This window comes from Triticum urartu, chromosome 7A, assembly GCF_056163025.1.
Source record: "Triticum urartu cultivar PI428250 chromosome 7A, HENAU_Tu73, whole genome shotgun sequence".
Classification (NCBI taxonomy): Eukaryota; Viridiplantae; Streptophyta; class Magnoliopsida; order Poales; family Poaceae; genus Triticum; species Triticum urartu.
In genome coordinates, this window is record NC_141879.1 from 111,010,959 (window position 1) to 111,024,681 (window position 13,723).

At 48.8% G+C, this 13,723-nt stretch overlaps 1 protein-coding gene across 1 annotated transcript; it reads right to left on the reverse strand.

Annotated features, from left to right (window-relative positions):
• Positions 1-10,971: 10,971 nt before the first annotated feature.
• On the reverse strand, positions 10,972-12,409 carry LOC125520505 (2-oxoglutarate-dependent dioxygenase 11-like). The gene has a single exon (XM_048685459.2). It carries the CDS (start codon positions 12,287-12,289, stop codon positions 11,171-11,173), a length of 1,119 nt encoding a protein of 372 aa, XP_048541416.2. The 5' UTR covers positions 12,290-12,409; the 3' UTR covers positions 10,972-11,170.
• Positions 12,410-13,723: the final 1,314 nt, after the last annotated feature.

Here is a 13,723-nt window from a genome sequence, read left to right on the forward strand (position 1 = left end):
TAGTTCATTGACTTCTTCAGGTCAAGCCTCCATCTTCTTTGTTGCCATGGACGAATTCCCTGAATTCCATGCAAACCACTCCCTCCGTTTCTGAATACAAGTCTTTCTAGGGATTTCAATATGAATGTATATAGAGATATCTTAGAGTGTAGTCCGTAGTGGAGTCTTTGAAAAGACTTATATTTAGGAACAGAGGAAGTAGTGAACAAAATGCCCATCTCTTTTTTGTGGACATTGGAAGTCTTGCATGGAAATTGGATTCACAGGGTTTGTGGTTCACCATATATCTCATCGACATAAATCCGCTTGGTCATCTCTGATCTGAATCCTCCGTTTGTCCGAGAATATTGGTACGTGGGCATCCATGGAGTGCGGACGACAGGCTACTTGGAGGAGGCCAGCCAAAACCAGAAGGAAGAATATTACCTCAATTGATACTTCTAGGCTGTTTGGTTGGCGGCCTTACCTTGCCACGCCAAAGGTGCGGCACGCCACAGCTCCGTAGGCAGCTGTTCGGTTGCTGATGAAGGTTTGGCTCGCCACACATGCAAAGAGCTTTTTCCAGCAAAATTTCTCGCCACAAGTGTGGCGCTGATTTTGTCCGCCACAATCCTTGGCGTCAAGTGTGGCCAAATAAGTGTGGCATTTTGAGTAACCAACCAAACAGCCCCTTCAATTGACTGGCCGCACGGAATATGTGGTTGGCAATCTTCAAAATCCAACATCCTGACACTCAGACCTTGCGCAGGTAAAATATCCAAGCACGTGCTCATGCCATCCTTGAAATACTGTACTACTAGAATTTATCGATGCACAGTCATGCACATGCACATCAGTCCCTGTCACTCTTATCTCCAGAGTCGATCACGATAGTACAGTTCAGATCGCGATCGCGCAACCCGATTCCAATCATCTTTACACTACTTGTTTGTGTAATTAAAATATATATCAAACAAGCAACATTACAACATACACAATTCGTATTCTGAATAATAATGCATGCTAAAACAATATGGTCTCTACACCAAGTACGGAGATTTGGGAGAAACAGTCTGTTGTCACCTGGTCATATAAAATTCTCTCTTTCGCACAAAAACTTTTTTTTGGGAAGACAAAAGGAGTAGTGAAATCCTCTACCGTGACATATTTTTCATAGAAGATGGGCAATGTGCATATGGAGGTTACAGTGGAGATATAAGCTCAATGCAGTTGCAAAGAATCTACCAGGACTACAACCTTACTTGAACAGGACTTGTTTTATAGGATTGTACAGCCAAATCTACCCGGACTACACGCCTCTCATAAGGCCGGGTCTAGCTCTAAAGTGTGAAGGAGGCTTTAAATATCACGCCTAAGCTTGATACCTTATACTCTAGAAACCTCTCAAAATCATTTGTTAAATTCATAAATTATAACAATCTCTACAACTGTAGATATTTGACTTAAAAAAGTCGTGTATATTTTAAGAACTTTGTAGATAAATCACACATATAAGTGCATAACCTATGAGGGCAACTTGATTATTTTGGCTTTCTTAGATATAAATTTGGCAACGGAAGATTTTTTTTTTTTTTTTGAGAATGAGGCAACGGAAGATTTTCTTCTATATGACAAACTAAATTAAGAAGATGAAACAATGTTAACTCAATTAAACCTTAATATATATTGCCTCCATTCCTAAAAATACTTATATTTAGGAATGAAGGGAGTATGTTCTAGATTGCAATGTTATTTTTGTTGGTTAAACTTGAAAATACCATTTCAAATACAGTTTGTCTAATTCACATCTAGATGTTTTTTAAGGATGTCACATCTAACCTCCCACAAATATATAATGGAGCAACAAGAAGCAAAAAAAACTAGGACAAAAAATGGACCACAAACAGAGTGAAAATCAGCTTAGATGTGACATAACTATGTCACATCTAGATGTGTCCTAGACAGACCCTTTAAAATAGTATGTTGAAGGGTGTATGAACACAAAATGACATGTATTTCTAACAAAGTAAGTTATCACAAAATAAAAGTATTTAGTATAAAATCGTGAGAAGGGATGACCCGTCATCGCACAACTAGAGCCCACCGTCTCTTCCATTTTAATCATTTGCTCTATGGGTCTGTTAGATGGCCCACCACGGTGTTGTGTCTGTGTCACGTTAAATTACTTCACTGAGACTTATACGCCTTCTTATGTGCCATGATGCAAATGCAGAGACGAGAGTCTTGACACATGTTTAACCATCGTGCTGATTAAAAAGTGGGGATAAAGGCGAAACAGAGGGATGACGACATAGATGCTAGGGTCTTGTCGGAGGAATCACTATAACCTTGTGAGATGAATGACGACGTAGAAGTAGTGTATACAACCTAACACGCTTAAATGCGTTTGGTTTGATAATTTATTATACGAAAAATATTGATACAACAAAATGAAAATAAAACCAATAACAAAGTTGTGTCAAACTTTGAAGTTAGAAAAAGAAAAATTGCGGCGATAAAGATCGGTCTGGCTTCATAGTGGTGCCCTAATGATGTTGCAATATAGACGCACATATTCGGATTTTTTTCCTGCGTGATGAAATAACTTTCTTTACCCTATTCATTCTCTAGGTTCTTGCTTTTGATTTTCATTACTTGATTTTTAATCCTTGAGTACTTTTGCCATGCTTCTGGTTCTTTATTTATCCTCTCAAAACAATTTGGCTCGCTACGTTAACATCAGCAGGTAATTGGTGTGTATTTTGCGCATATTTATGTCATACACTGAACCATCTTTTATCAACACAAGCCAAGTTGCGCTTTTGGATTTTTTAGTTCATTTGAATGAACTAGCTAGATAGGGTCACAAGGTGGAGGTGCCCTATGGGCCATCAATTTGCATCCCTAGCTCAGAGCAATGGCAATGTGTGTCATATCCCGAGATTTTGAGTTTGCTCAATGCTATATACATTAGTAGGATTAGCAATTTGAATGTTGCAATTAGGTCAAGTCTTTCTTGGTCGATCAAAGGATCAGTCAGTTTTCTTGGTTGATTAGAATCTCAATTGGTTTTCTTGCTTGACTTTATTCTCACATATGTAATTTCCTTAGGACATGCCCATGTGTTATCACATGCTAAATCATCATTTCATATATTTATCTTCTAACGAAATATTTAGGCCAACTCCACCGCGCGACCCCAAACGGATGTCCGGATTGGCCGGATTTTGTCCCTTTGGGGCGCCGATGGGTTCGCCCGTGTCCGGCTTTGTCAGATGGGGCGTGCGTGCACCCACCGCGCGGCCGCACTCCAAATCGTATCCGGGGTGGACGTGAATAAGAAAAATATAAAAACTGGAATGAAATAACTAAAAAAGTAAATAAACGCATTTAAAAAAAACATAAAACATATATAGGGGTCGGCCACAAAACGGCCCAGTTTCATAAGTAACATATAAAAACAAAATAAAAAAACTCCTCCCGCGCGCTCCTGCCGCGCCCGTCGGTGCCGTGGCCGTCGCCGTCTTCACTGGCCGCCGGTGTCGTCATCGTCGCTGACGAGGTCGACGTAGGCCGGCGGCGTCCACAAATGGGTCGGCGGTGCGTGGTAGACGGGGGCTGGCTGGACGGCCGGAGGTGCCTGCACCACCTCCTCCCGGGGCGACGCCTCCCGCTCCAATGACCGCGGCGGAGTGGGGCACCAGTTCACGCCCACGCCGGCGGCCATCTCCGGAGCAGTGCAGGACCAGCCCCACCCCTGGCCCAGCAGCTGCTGGAACGCGGCCGGCAACGCCTCCTTCGTCGGCTCCTCCGTGATGGCCGCCATCTCCGGGAAGGCGACGTCCCCGGCGGCGGAGAGGGCCATGGTCTCCTCCAGGCCGTGCCACTGCCGCTCGTCGTGCGTGTTCATGGAGTCGTCCATGACACGCTGCAGGAGACGGGCCTCGTCCTCCGCTGTCATGCGAGGAGGGGGAGGTGGCGACGGTGACGGTGAAGGCGACGGCGTGGGCGTCAGGCCGCGCACCCGGGTACGCCCCCGCTCCTGTCGTGGCCGCCGCGGCCCCGTCGAGGTGCCGGCGAAGAAGGACACGCGTCTGGTGTCGTGCTCGTCACGAAACCAGGTGTCCCAGAGCCCGGAGTCGGGGGCGTACCTGGGGTCGTATAAGAGGTTGTCGGGGAGGAGGCGGCGGCGGCGCTCGATCTCCTGGTCGCGCGCACGGCCGCTCGTCGGGACCAGCGGAATCGGGACCCGGTCGGCGGACAGATGCCAGTTACTGGGGAGATGGATGTTGCTCCAAGGGAGCGGCGTCCTCGTCTCCCAATAACGGCGGCAGACCGACGATCGGACGTAATGCCGGTCGCGCTCGCCGGCGGACGTGGGCGCGATGGAGAAGGCGGGCGACGCGGGGGCCCGGTGTGGTGGCGATGGCGAGCCGCGGCGGTGTCCCGACGAGGAACTAGCCTCGCGGTCGTGCTTGCCTTTGCGGCCCATGGCAGCGAGCGGCCGGCCGGCGAGGTGTTGGCTAGGGTTTGGGACTGGGGCTGTCGGGTTTCGAGGAGGCAGCGGGATGGCGTGGGGCAGTGTGGGCGACGACCCGTCCACGCTTCCCACTTAAAGAAGGACGGCGACCCTTCGACGTGCGGATGACAGGTAGGGCCGTCCGCTCGTGTGCATTTATGTGGGCGGGTGGGAGGTAGGTGGCCGCCTGCCACGCGACCCCGACGCGGACGAGGCGCGCGTCCGTTTGGTGTCCGTCGCGACCCAAACACGACACAAATTTATGCTCGAAATGGATCGGGCCGGACACAAAACGGACAAGATGGGTCCGGGCCGCCGCGCGCTGAGCCGCCTCCTTTGTCCTTTTTACCCCAAACGGACGGGGCCAGACAGGATAGGGTCCTGCGATGGAGTTGGCCTTATCTATCACATTGACTATAGGGCACTTGATAAGAACTCATTCGTTGACATGCTATTACTGACTAATTGACGCATACTACCCCGTCCGGATTTTTAGGTCCCCTCGACACCCCACGCCCGTACCATACTCCCTCCGTTTCTTTTTAGTCTCCATATAAAATTTAGTTAAAATCAAACTTTGTAATGTTTGACTAACTTTGTAGAAAAAAAAATTAACATCTACAGTACTAAATCTATATGATATAAAAATTTATTCATAATGTATATAACAATATGATTTCATATTGTGAATCTTGATATATTTTTCTATAAACTTAGTCAAAGTTAGCAAAATTTGACTTTGACCAAATCTTATATGCAAACTGAAAAGAAATGGATGGAGTATTTAGGCCTTTTTCACTGTTCTGACCTTATGAGGAAACTTTAGCACAAAATGAACTCCACACAAAACAATTTCACGATCTGACCCTTTTCAGAAACGCCAAAGGCCATGGCATTGCTGCATTATATAAAAACGCCGAACTAGCTAGCGTTGCTGGCCTGGTCGGGACGCTACATGGCAGGATTGAAACGCCAAAGTTTGTTGCGTTGTTGGAAACGCCAAGGGGGTGGGCGTTGCTGCCCAAGCATGCAACGCCAAGGATGGTTGGCGTTTCAACTAGCTTTTCACATTTTTCATTTATTTATGAAGTGAAGCAACGCTAGCTAGTTCGATGTTTTCAAATAAAAAAAAACACCATGACTTGTGGCGTTATCAAAAGGGTTAGATCGTGATATGGTTTTGTGTGAAGTTTATTTTATGCTAAAGTTTTCTAAAAAGGTCAAAATAGTGAAAAGAGCGGAGTATTTACAAGGCCGCTGCAAAAAGTAAAATGCTGCGATGCAAGGGAGAGAGAGCGAGTAATCAGGGCATGCATGCAAAGGACAGAGAGAGAGAGAGAGAGTATTACTTCTGGGCTGCATGATGCGTGCGAAAGAATCCCATGGCATGCAGTAACCACGCGGCCAATCCGCCTTGGTCCATGCGTTTTGGTCCGTGGGACTTAAAAACCCGGACAATACGCATGACGACATATCAGTTGGTTCATGCATGATGGGGCTTAATGCCACTTATATTGATGATGACCATGTTTGTTGCCTCTGTTAGGCCAACTTCACCGCGTGGCTCCATTTTGTCCGGATGCGTCCGTTTGAAATAAAATAAACGAATAACGTGGCCCAACGCGCGGCCTCAAATGGACAAATGTTCCGATTTCGTCTGTTTTCGATCCATCCCCGGCCCAAATTTATGCTTAGTTTGGGGTGAAACGGACGCGCGCGGACGGCCTGAACGCACACCCTTGTCCCCTCGTGACCCGCATGTCGGGGACACTAGCAGTCCCTCCGCTCCCAATGCTTCCACCCTCTCTCCCGCCCCGCCCCGCCGCCGGCGCCGCCGCTATTCTTCGGCCGCCTCCTCACCGCGCAGCCCCCGGCCGTCCCCACCAAACCACGTCTCGACATGGCCGCCACCACGCCCGCGCTTTCGCCGTAGTTTTGGCCGTAGATCGGAGGAGGTTTGGCCGTCGCCGTCTTTGCCGGTGGCAGAGGGGACATGACCTCCGGGGACGTACCATGGCGGCCTCGGCAGCTTCAGACGAGAGCTCCAGAGCGCTCCAGAGCGGCCAGTAGCCGGCCGGCAAGCACCCCTGCTGCGTCGAGGTGATCATCGCGGCCTCTTCGCCACCACGACCGCAAGGTGTTCGACATTTTGCCCACAAAGGTATGGACTATGGAGACGAGTTTTTCTTCCATCACTTCCTTTGTTCATCGGGCGATTCGTCGTCTGATGATGAAGATCTTGTGGTGGCTGCACTGGTCGTTCATGACCACATTCAACGGTAGCTTCCTCGGTACAGGGGGTCAGTCCCTGGCCGTGCTCCCAACCTGAACCACAACAGGGAGAGAGGCCACGCCCTGCTCTATGTCGATTACTTTGCGAACACCCCGCTTTTCAAGCCGGATAAATTTCGTTGCCGTTTTCGTATGACAAGGCATGTGTTCAATTGTATCCGAGAGGGAGTGGTTGCTCATGACCCATACTTCGAGTGCAAGACGGATGCCCTTGGCAAGCTTGGATTCTCCTCTTACCAGAAATGCACCGCGGCCATCCGCATGCTTGCATATGGTATTCCAGGCGATCTGGTGGATGAGTATGTGCGTATGAGTGAGACAACATGTCTAATGTCAATGTACAAGTTTTGCCAGGCTGTGATTGAGGTGTTTGGCCCAGAGTACTTGAGGCAGCCAACTGCCGCTGATACAGAGAGATTGTTGACGACCAACGCAGCTAGAGGCTTTCCAGGCATGCTTGGCAGCATAGATTGTATGCACTGGGAGTGGAAAACTGTCCATTTGCTTGGCAGGGCCAGTACAAGGGGCATGTCAATGGGTGCACTGTCATATTAGAAGCAGTGGCATCACAAGATCTTTGGATATAACATTCTTTCTTCGGCATGGCAGGTTCTTACAATGATATCAACGTGCTAGAGAAAGAGATTTTCCCAAATGGAAGAGAGTGCTAGAAAGGATGTGAAACGTGCTTTTGGTGTGCTTCAATCCCGGTGAGGTATCGTTCGAAACCCTGCACTGTCATGGGATGAAAGGAAGCTTTGGGAGGTGATGACTGCTTGTGTGATCATGCACAACATGATCGCCGAGGACGAGCGTGATGAGAGTATCTTCGACCAAGGATTTGATTATCAAGGTCAAAATATTGAGCCCCTGCACCAAGACCCGGCCACATTTTAACAGTTTGTCCAATTCCACCGTGAGATGTGTGATTGGCACACTCATTTGAATCTTCAAAATGATTTGGCTGAGCACGTGTGGGATCACATTGGCAACCAATATGTATTGGTTCATTTTATGTTCAGTCAAGACAATTTCGATTTGGTTGTAAAACTATTTTATTAAAGACAATTTCAATTGGGTTGTAAAACTATTTTAATTTTCAGACAAATATTTGGGTTGTAAACTAGTTTTGATGAAAATATGGGCATTTTTGGCCCTGACGGACAGGATGGGGCAAACGGATACGGCCGCGCGCTGGGCGCACGGCCACCGTATTTCAGGATACACCCGGATACGACCCCATTGTCCAGTCCATCTTTGATCTGAATACTCCATCTGCCTAGACGATTGGGACGTGGGCATCGATGGAATCAGCCTACCTGGAATGCCAACCAAAATGAACAGGAAGAGTATTACCCCTGGCCAACTGACGCTTGATTTTGCTTTCATTTACAGCGACTTACACTTGAGTTGACTGACCACATGGGTGATTGGCAATCTTGAAAATCGACTACACTGACACTTGGCTGTGCGTAGGATAAAACTATCCAAGCACGTGCTCTTGCCATCCTTGGAAATAGTGTAGAATTTCTCGATGCCCCATCAGTAGTCCGTGCCATCCGTATCTCCAGAGCCGATCACGATCGGTACTGTTCGGATCACAGCAGGATCGCAATCGGGCTACCCGATTCCAATCATCTTTGCTTCTGCCACCGGTGCGGACAGATACGGCAGGATCGTGCCACCCAAGAATGGAGTTCCACTTCCACAACAATCTTCAGAACTAGACCAGTCACAATTTGTTTAGCTATTGAATCCCATTTTCCATTCATTTTAGCGAGTAAAGATAAGTGTTTCTGGTCGGCGCCTATGGGCAGTACGAAATTTTGAAAAGGAAAAAACTATAACTAAAATGTAACATGGCAAACGCCTTGAGGCCATGGACGAGACGCCGAAAACTTGATGCGAAATAGTGAACACATTTTCTTTCACACGTAATCCCTCTTGAATCATGGCTCCACGGAATTTGTGGTTCACTATATGTCTTCGTGTTGGTGCACATGTACAGAGTTGACCCTTTTATGAAACTTTAGCACAAAATGTATCAGGTCTGAAAATGTTTCGATAAATGACCTTCTTCATGATGCTCGGGGCTGGGGCGTCATGCTAGATATCAATGACGACCTATGTAGAGGCATCAATCGCGACATTTAGCATGGCGCCCCAGGCCAGGGCGTGATGCCATCTAGCTTGGCGCCCCAGCTCGGGGCGTCATGAAAAATGGTCATTTTTAAAAAATATTTTTAAATACAGTTTGTTTTATGTTAAAGTTCGAAAGAAGCGTCATGTCTATTCATTTTCAATCTGGCTTGATTTTTGATTTGAACCATGTACTTGTCCCGGACGTTACTGCACGTGGGCATCGATGAACTGCAGGCCACAGGCTATCTAGAGGAGGTAGCAGTGGTGGATGCAGGAACAATTTCCTGGTGTGGCGGAGGTTGCTAGTATATGTGTGTCAGCTCAAATTTTCAATGAAGTACCATATAGACCTAACATACATGGCATGTGTTAGGTATGGCAACAGTCAAACCTTGCCATACTGCTAGCTACACCACTGGGAGGCAACCAAAAGTCCAAAACGAACAGGCAGAATATTACCCCTGGCTAAACTGAAATTTGCCTTATTTTGAGGAAGACAGTTGACCTATTTTATGGCAATTCACAGACACTTCAATCGAGTGACCACATGGAATTTGTCATTTGTGGCTGGCTACCTTCAAAGATAATTCGAAGCACGTGCTCTTGCCGTCGTTGGGAAAAAAATATTGCTACCTCCGTTTCTCAATATAAGTCTTTTTGGAGATTCTAATGAATGAAGCAAGATGAGTGAATTTACACTCTAAAATATGTCTATATACACGCGTATGTAATTTTTATTGAAATCTCTAAAAAGACTTATATTTAGGAATGGAGGAAGTAGTATAGTGTAGAATCTCTGCAGCCGATCAGGATCGGGCCGGTCGGGCACTGTTGGGATCACGGCGGGATCGCAATCGCGCAACCGACTCCCCGTCATCCTTCAGGACCGCGCCACCCGAGCACGGAGCTCCACGCAATCTCCAGGACCAAACAAGCTGCGATGCATGTGATTTTTGCGGCATTGCATGCGTCGTGGCAGCTTGTTTGGCTGTTTGTTAGAGACAGAAAAAACGTAAACGCTCCCGGGCGTTCGCGGGTGGGAACACGAGCGACGCGACCGGCCGTCGGGACCGGTCCTCGACACCGTGGCTGCTTTGCATTCGGATGCGGAGGGTGCTTGGGACCGAGGTCCATGTACGACGGTATGAGAGGCTGGCGCACGCGGGGTACAGGACACAACAATAATCCTAGACACACGGAGCAATACGGGCATCTCAGCGCTAATCAATCTCCGCCCTCTTGATTTTCATGGGGTGAGCCCAGCCTCACTCCCAATCTTCAATAAAAAAACTGCCACCTAAATACAGTCGGTTGATTCCGTAACCACAGGCCCATAGGTCCGTGCGTGTAGCATTACTGTTCTGTAACATAGTTTTTCTTTCAAAATGAAGGCCGAAACAAGAACAACTGCCTCTGCAACCATCTACTTGTATTTTATTATTCAATAATTGCAAAAGGAAAAATATTCTAAGTTCAGTACTCAAATCAAAGATTCCGTTGGTAACATGGCATTCAAATTGCGTGAGTCAGTCCCGTAGAACCAAACTCAAATTGCGTGAGTATCAAGTGGATGTCCATCTTAATGGTAAAAGCACTATATAATACTAGGGCTTTTTTGTTTCACGGGATTACAAAAACGTCGGAATAGGAGAAAAATAGGAATAGGTTAGGATTGCATGTGCAAATAAAGGGATTATGAAAACATGTGTTTCTTTGCGGAATGTCTTCTTGGTTCACCTGGATAAAAAAAATACATGAATTCCAAAATCATAGCCAAATCAAAGTTAAAACAGGTGCAAAGGCAATAAGTATTAGATTGTCATCACGCAACTTATGGTTTTTCCCTTATTGTCTATACATAGGAATGCAAAAGGGGTTTATATTATGGATTTAGAAGTTTCTTTTTTTTTTCTTTGAAACTCAATCCAGATTTCTCCATTTTTTCACTATGTGTCATTCCTTTGAATCAAATATATGAAGGGTGTCCTATTCTTACGTTTTTTCATGGGCTTTTTCTGTGAATCAAAGAGACCCTTACAGAAGTAAAACAACTCTCATTGATTGATTTATTATTGATAGTATTGATGCGGCCGCCCCCATGGAACTGGGAACGATAGATACATGGACACCAGGCAAATTACACACATAATCTGCAAATATAATCAACACTCCGTGCATGCAATTTGCGTACATATGGATCCATGGAGCGCTCATGGAGGCTTCAATAGTTCAATACAATCAAGCGCCCGAAACGGCCGCCGCCGGCGGATCGGCGGCGTCGACCTTGACCTTGAGGAAGTCGATGGTGCGTTCCCCGAGCGCGAACGCGTCCCAGAAGCCGTCGGCGAAGACCTTGGCCTGCAGCCTTTTGTACATCGCCGGCCGGTCCCCGTCGACCAGCTCGGGCGACGGCTCGAGCACCTTGTCCGGCTCCGGCTGGTAGAACACCGCCAGCGACACCCGCCCCGCCTCCTCCCCCGGCGCCATCACCCGGTGTACCGGCGCCCTGAACGCCGCGTTGCTCATGATCTCCATCTCGTCGCCGACCACGACCAGCAGCTGGTGTCGGCCGTCGCCCAGCACGGGCACGTCGACCCAGCTGCCGTCCTTCAGAACCTGGAGGCCGCCGACCTGCTCGTCGAGGAGGAGCACGGTGACCACGGAGTTGTCGGTGTGGGGCTTGAGCCCGTGCACAAGGTCCGGGCGCGGGCAGGGCGGGTAGTAGGTGAACCGCGCGTACGACGGCATCCGCTCGCCGACCTTGTCCACGAAGAACCCATCCTCGAAGCCCAGGCACCTCGCCATGGCCGTGACGACGAGCTTGGCCACCTTCTCGCCCTCGACGCTGAACTCTTTGAGGAGCTCGGCGAGGTCCGGCGGGTGGGTCGGCCAGAAGCGGAGCTGCCGCGCGTCGTCCGGCCGGATCTGGAGGTAGAGCCGGTCGCACCAGTCGAGGACCTGCTCGTCGGTGTCGACGCGGTCGACGCCGTAGCCCTCGGGCTGGAACTTGCGGCCGCCGTCGTCGGCGTCGACCACGTTGCTGTACTCCTGCTTCGCCTCCGTCGGCAGGTGGAAGAACCCCCGCACGGCGCCGAGGATCGCGTCGAGGAACGGGTCCGTCATGCCGTGGCCGGTCACCGCGAAGAGGCCCCAGGAGCCGAGCGCCGACCGGAGCTTGTCGGCCTCGCTGGGGTCGGCGCTCGCCAGGCGGCTCACGTCAACGGTGGGGATGGACAGAGCGGCACGCTCTGTGGCCGCGGCCGGGCGGCCCTGCTGCTCCTTGAGCACATAGCGGCTCGGCAGCTCCCCGTCGGCGGCCACCTCCTGCACGAGCAGGTCCTGAGCTTGATGCACCATGGTGGTAGGTAGGTAGCACACTCGTACTTCACCAATCACCACTGCGTCGTCTACTTCAACTCGAGGTTGGCCTGGAGCTTGAGCCTTGAGGTCAGTGGCATCTCCATTTATACAGGCCGGGGATGAGCTCGCTGTACTCAGACGTGACGTGATCGATCGATGTGGTACGTGTACACCAAACCGACTGGAGTGAGTTGGTGGTATCATCCTCGGTCGAGGAGGGAAGGATGCATACACATCCATCATTTCATTTCTTACGTACACAAACGGGGCTATTTTTGGAGCCGCTAGGCATGCATGATCAACGAGGCTGGCGTAGGAAAATATCGTCTCCCGTGGCCCTACCTGCACCGTCGGATGCGATTGGTTTCTTTCAGCCTCACGATTTTCTTCTCTTTACTCTCACGGCGTCGTTCGTCCATTATCTTCTTTTTGACGAAATGTACCGGCGCTACGTTTCATTTAGTAAGAAGAGGAGGAACCGGCGAAGTTATAAGAGAAGAAGACGAAAAGTGAGAATATATCACAACGGAATAGCTACATTACCGCAAAGACATCATAGGGGAGAAACGCCATAGAAGCTACAGGGATGGAAAGAATGCCGCCTGCAAAAACTAATTTTGTATATAGACACAGCCGACATGGAGGACTTAAGTTTTCATCGCTGTCTGACCAAGCAACCCTCAAAAATGGGGAGGAGTATCTAGAAGCAATGAGGTGAGGTGAACCGCAGACTCGGTAACCCAACTTTAGGTAAGAATATCAAAGCCTTTCACAAACTTGGTCGAACGATGAGAACAATGTGCACACTTTAAGAAACAACACGTGAAATGAGAGGGAATTAGTCTTCACCAGTCTTGCCACCACCACTCACAACCATGAACCTCATACTGGCGAACCGCCCTCCAAACGAAACAAGAGACAACCAATGATGGTCAGTGCCTCCAAGGAGGTTTATGACGTCAAGGACACCATCATTGGCCGATCCAAAAGCTAGGTCTGAGGCTTTCACCCGAAGAGCACCCGATAAGCGAGGCATCGAAGCTTCACCATGATGCCTGCAAGGAGGAACACACCACCCCGAAGGCTTTGTCGTCATCAACGGCGACATAGCATCACACCTCATTGCCACTACTATACCACAACGCTGCTAAGTTGGTACTAGCACTAAGCGTGAGACCTCAGATCTAGCCTCCTCGCATGATGTTCCCATCTGGCCTCATTGCCACTACTATACCACGACGCTGGTAAGTTGGTAGTACTAAGCGCGAGACCTTAGCTCTAGCCTCCTCGCATCACGTTCCCATCAGGCCATCCAAAGGCAGCCAGAAGCCACCTCTGTGCAAGAACAGGAGCAAAGGCATATTCCACGCGCATCGTCATTCAGTTGTATGTTTCCAACAAAATATTTAAAAAACATACAATACGAAAAAA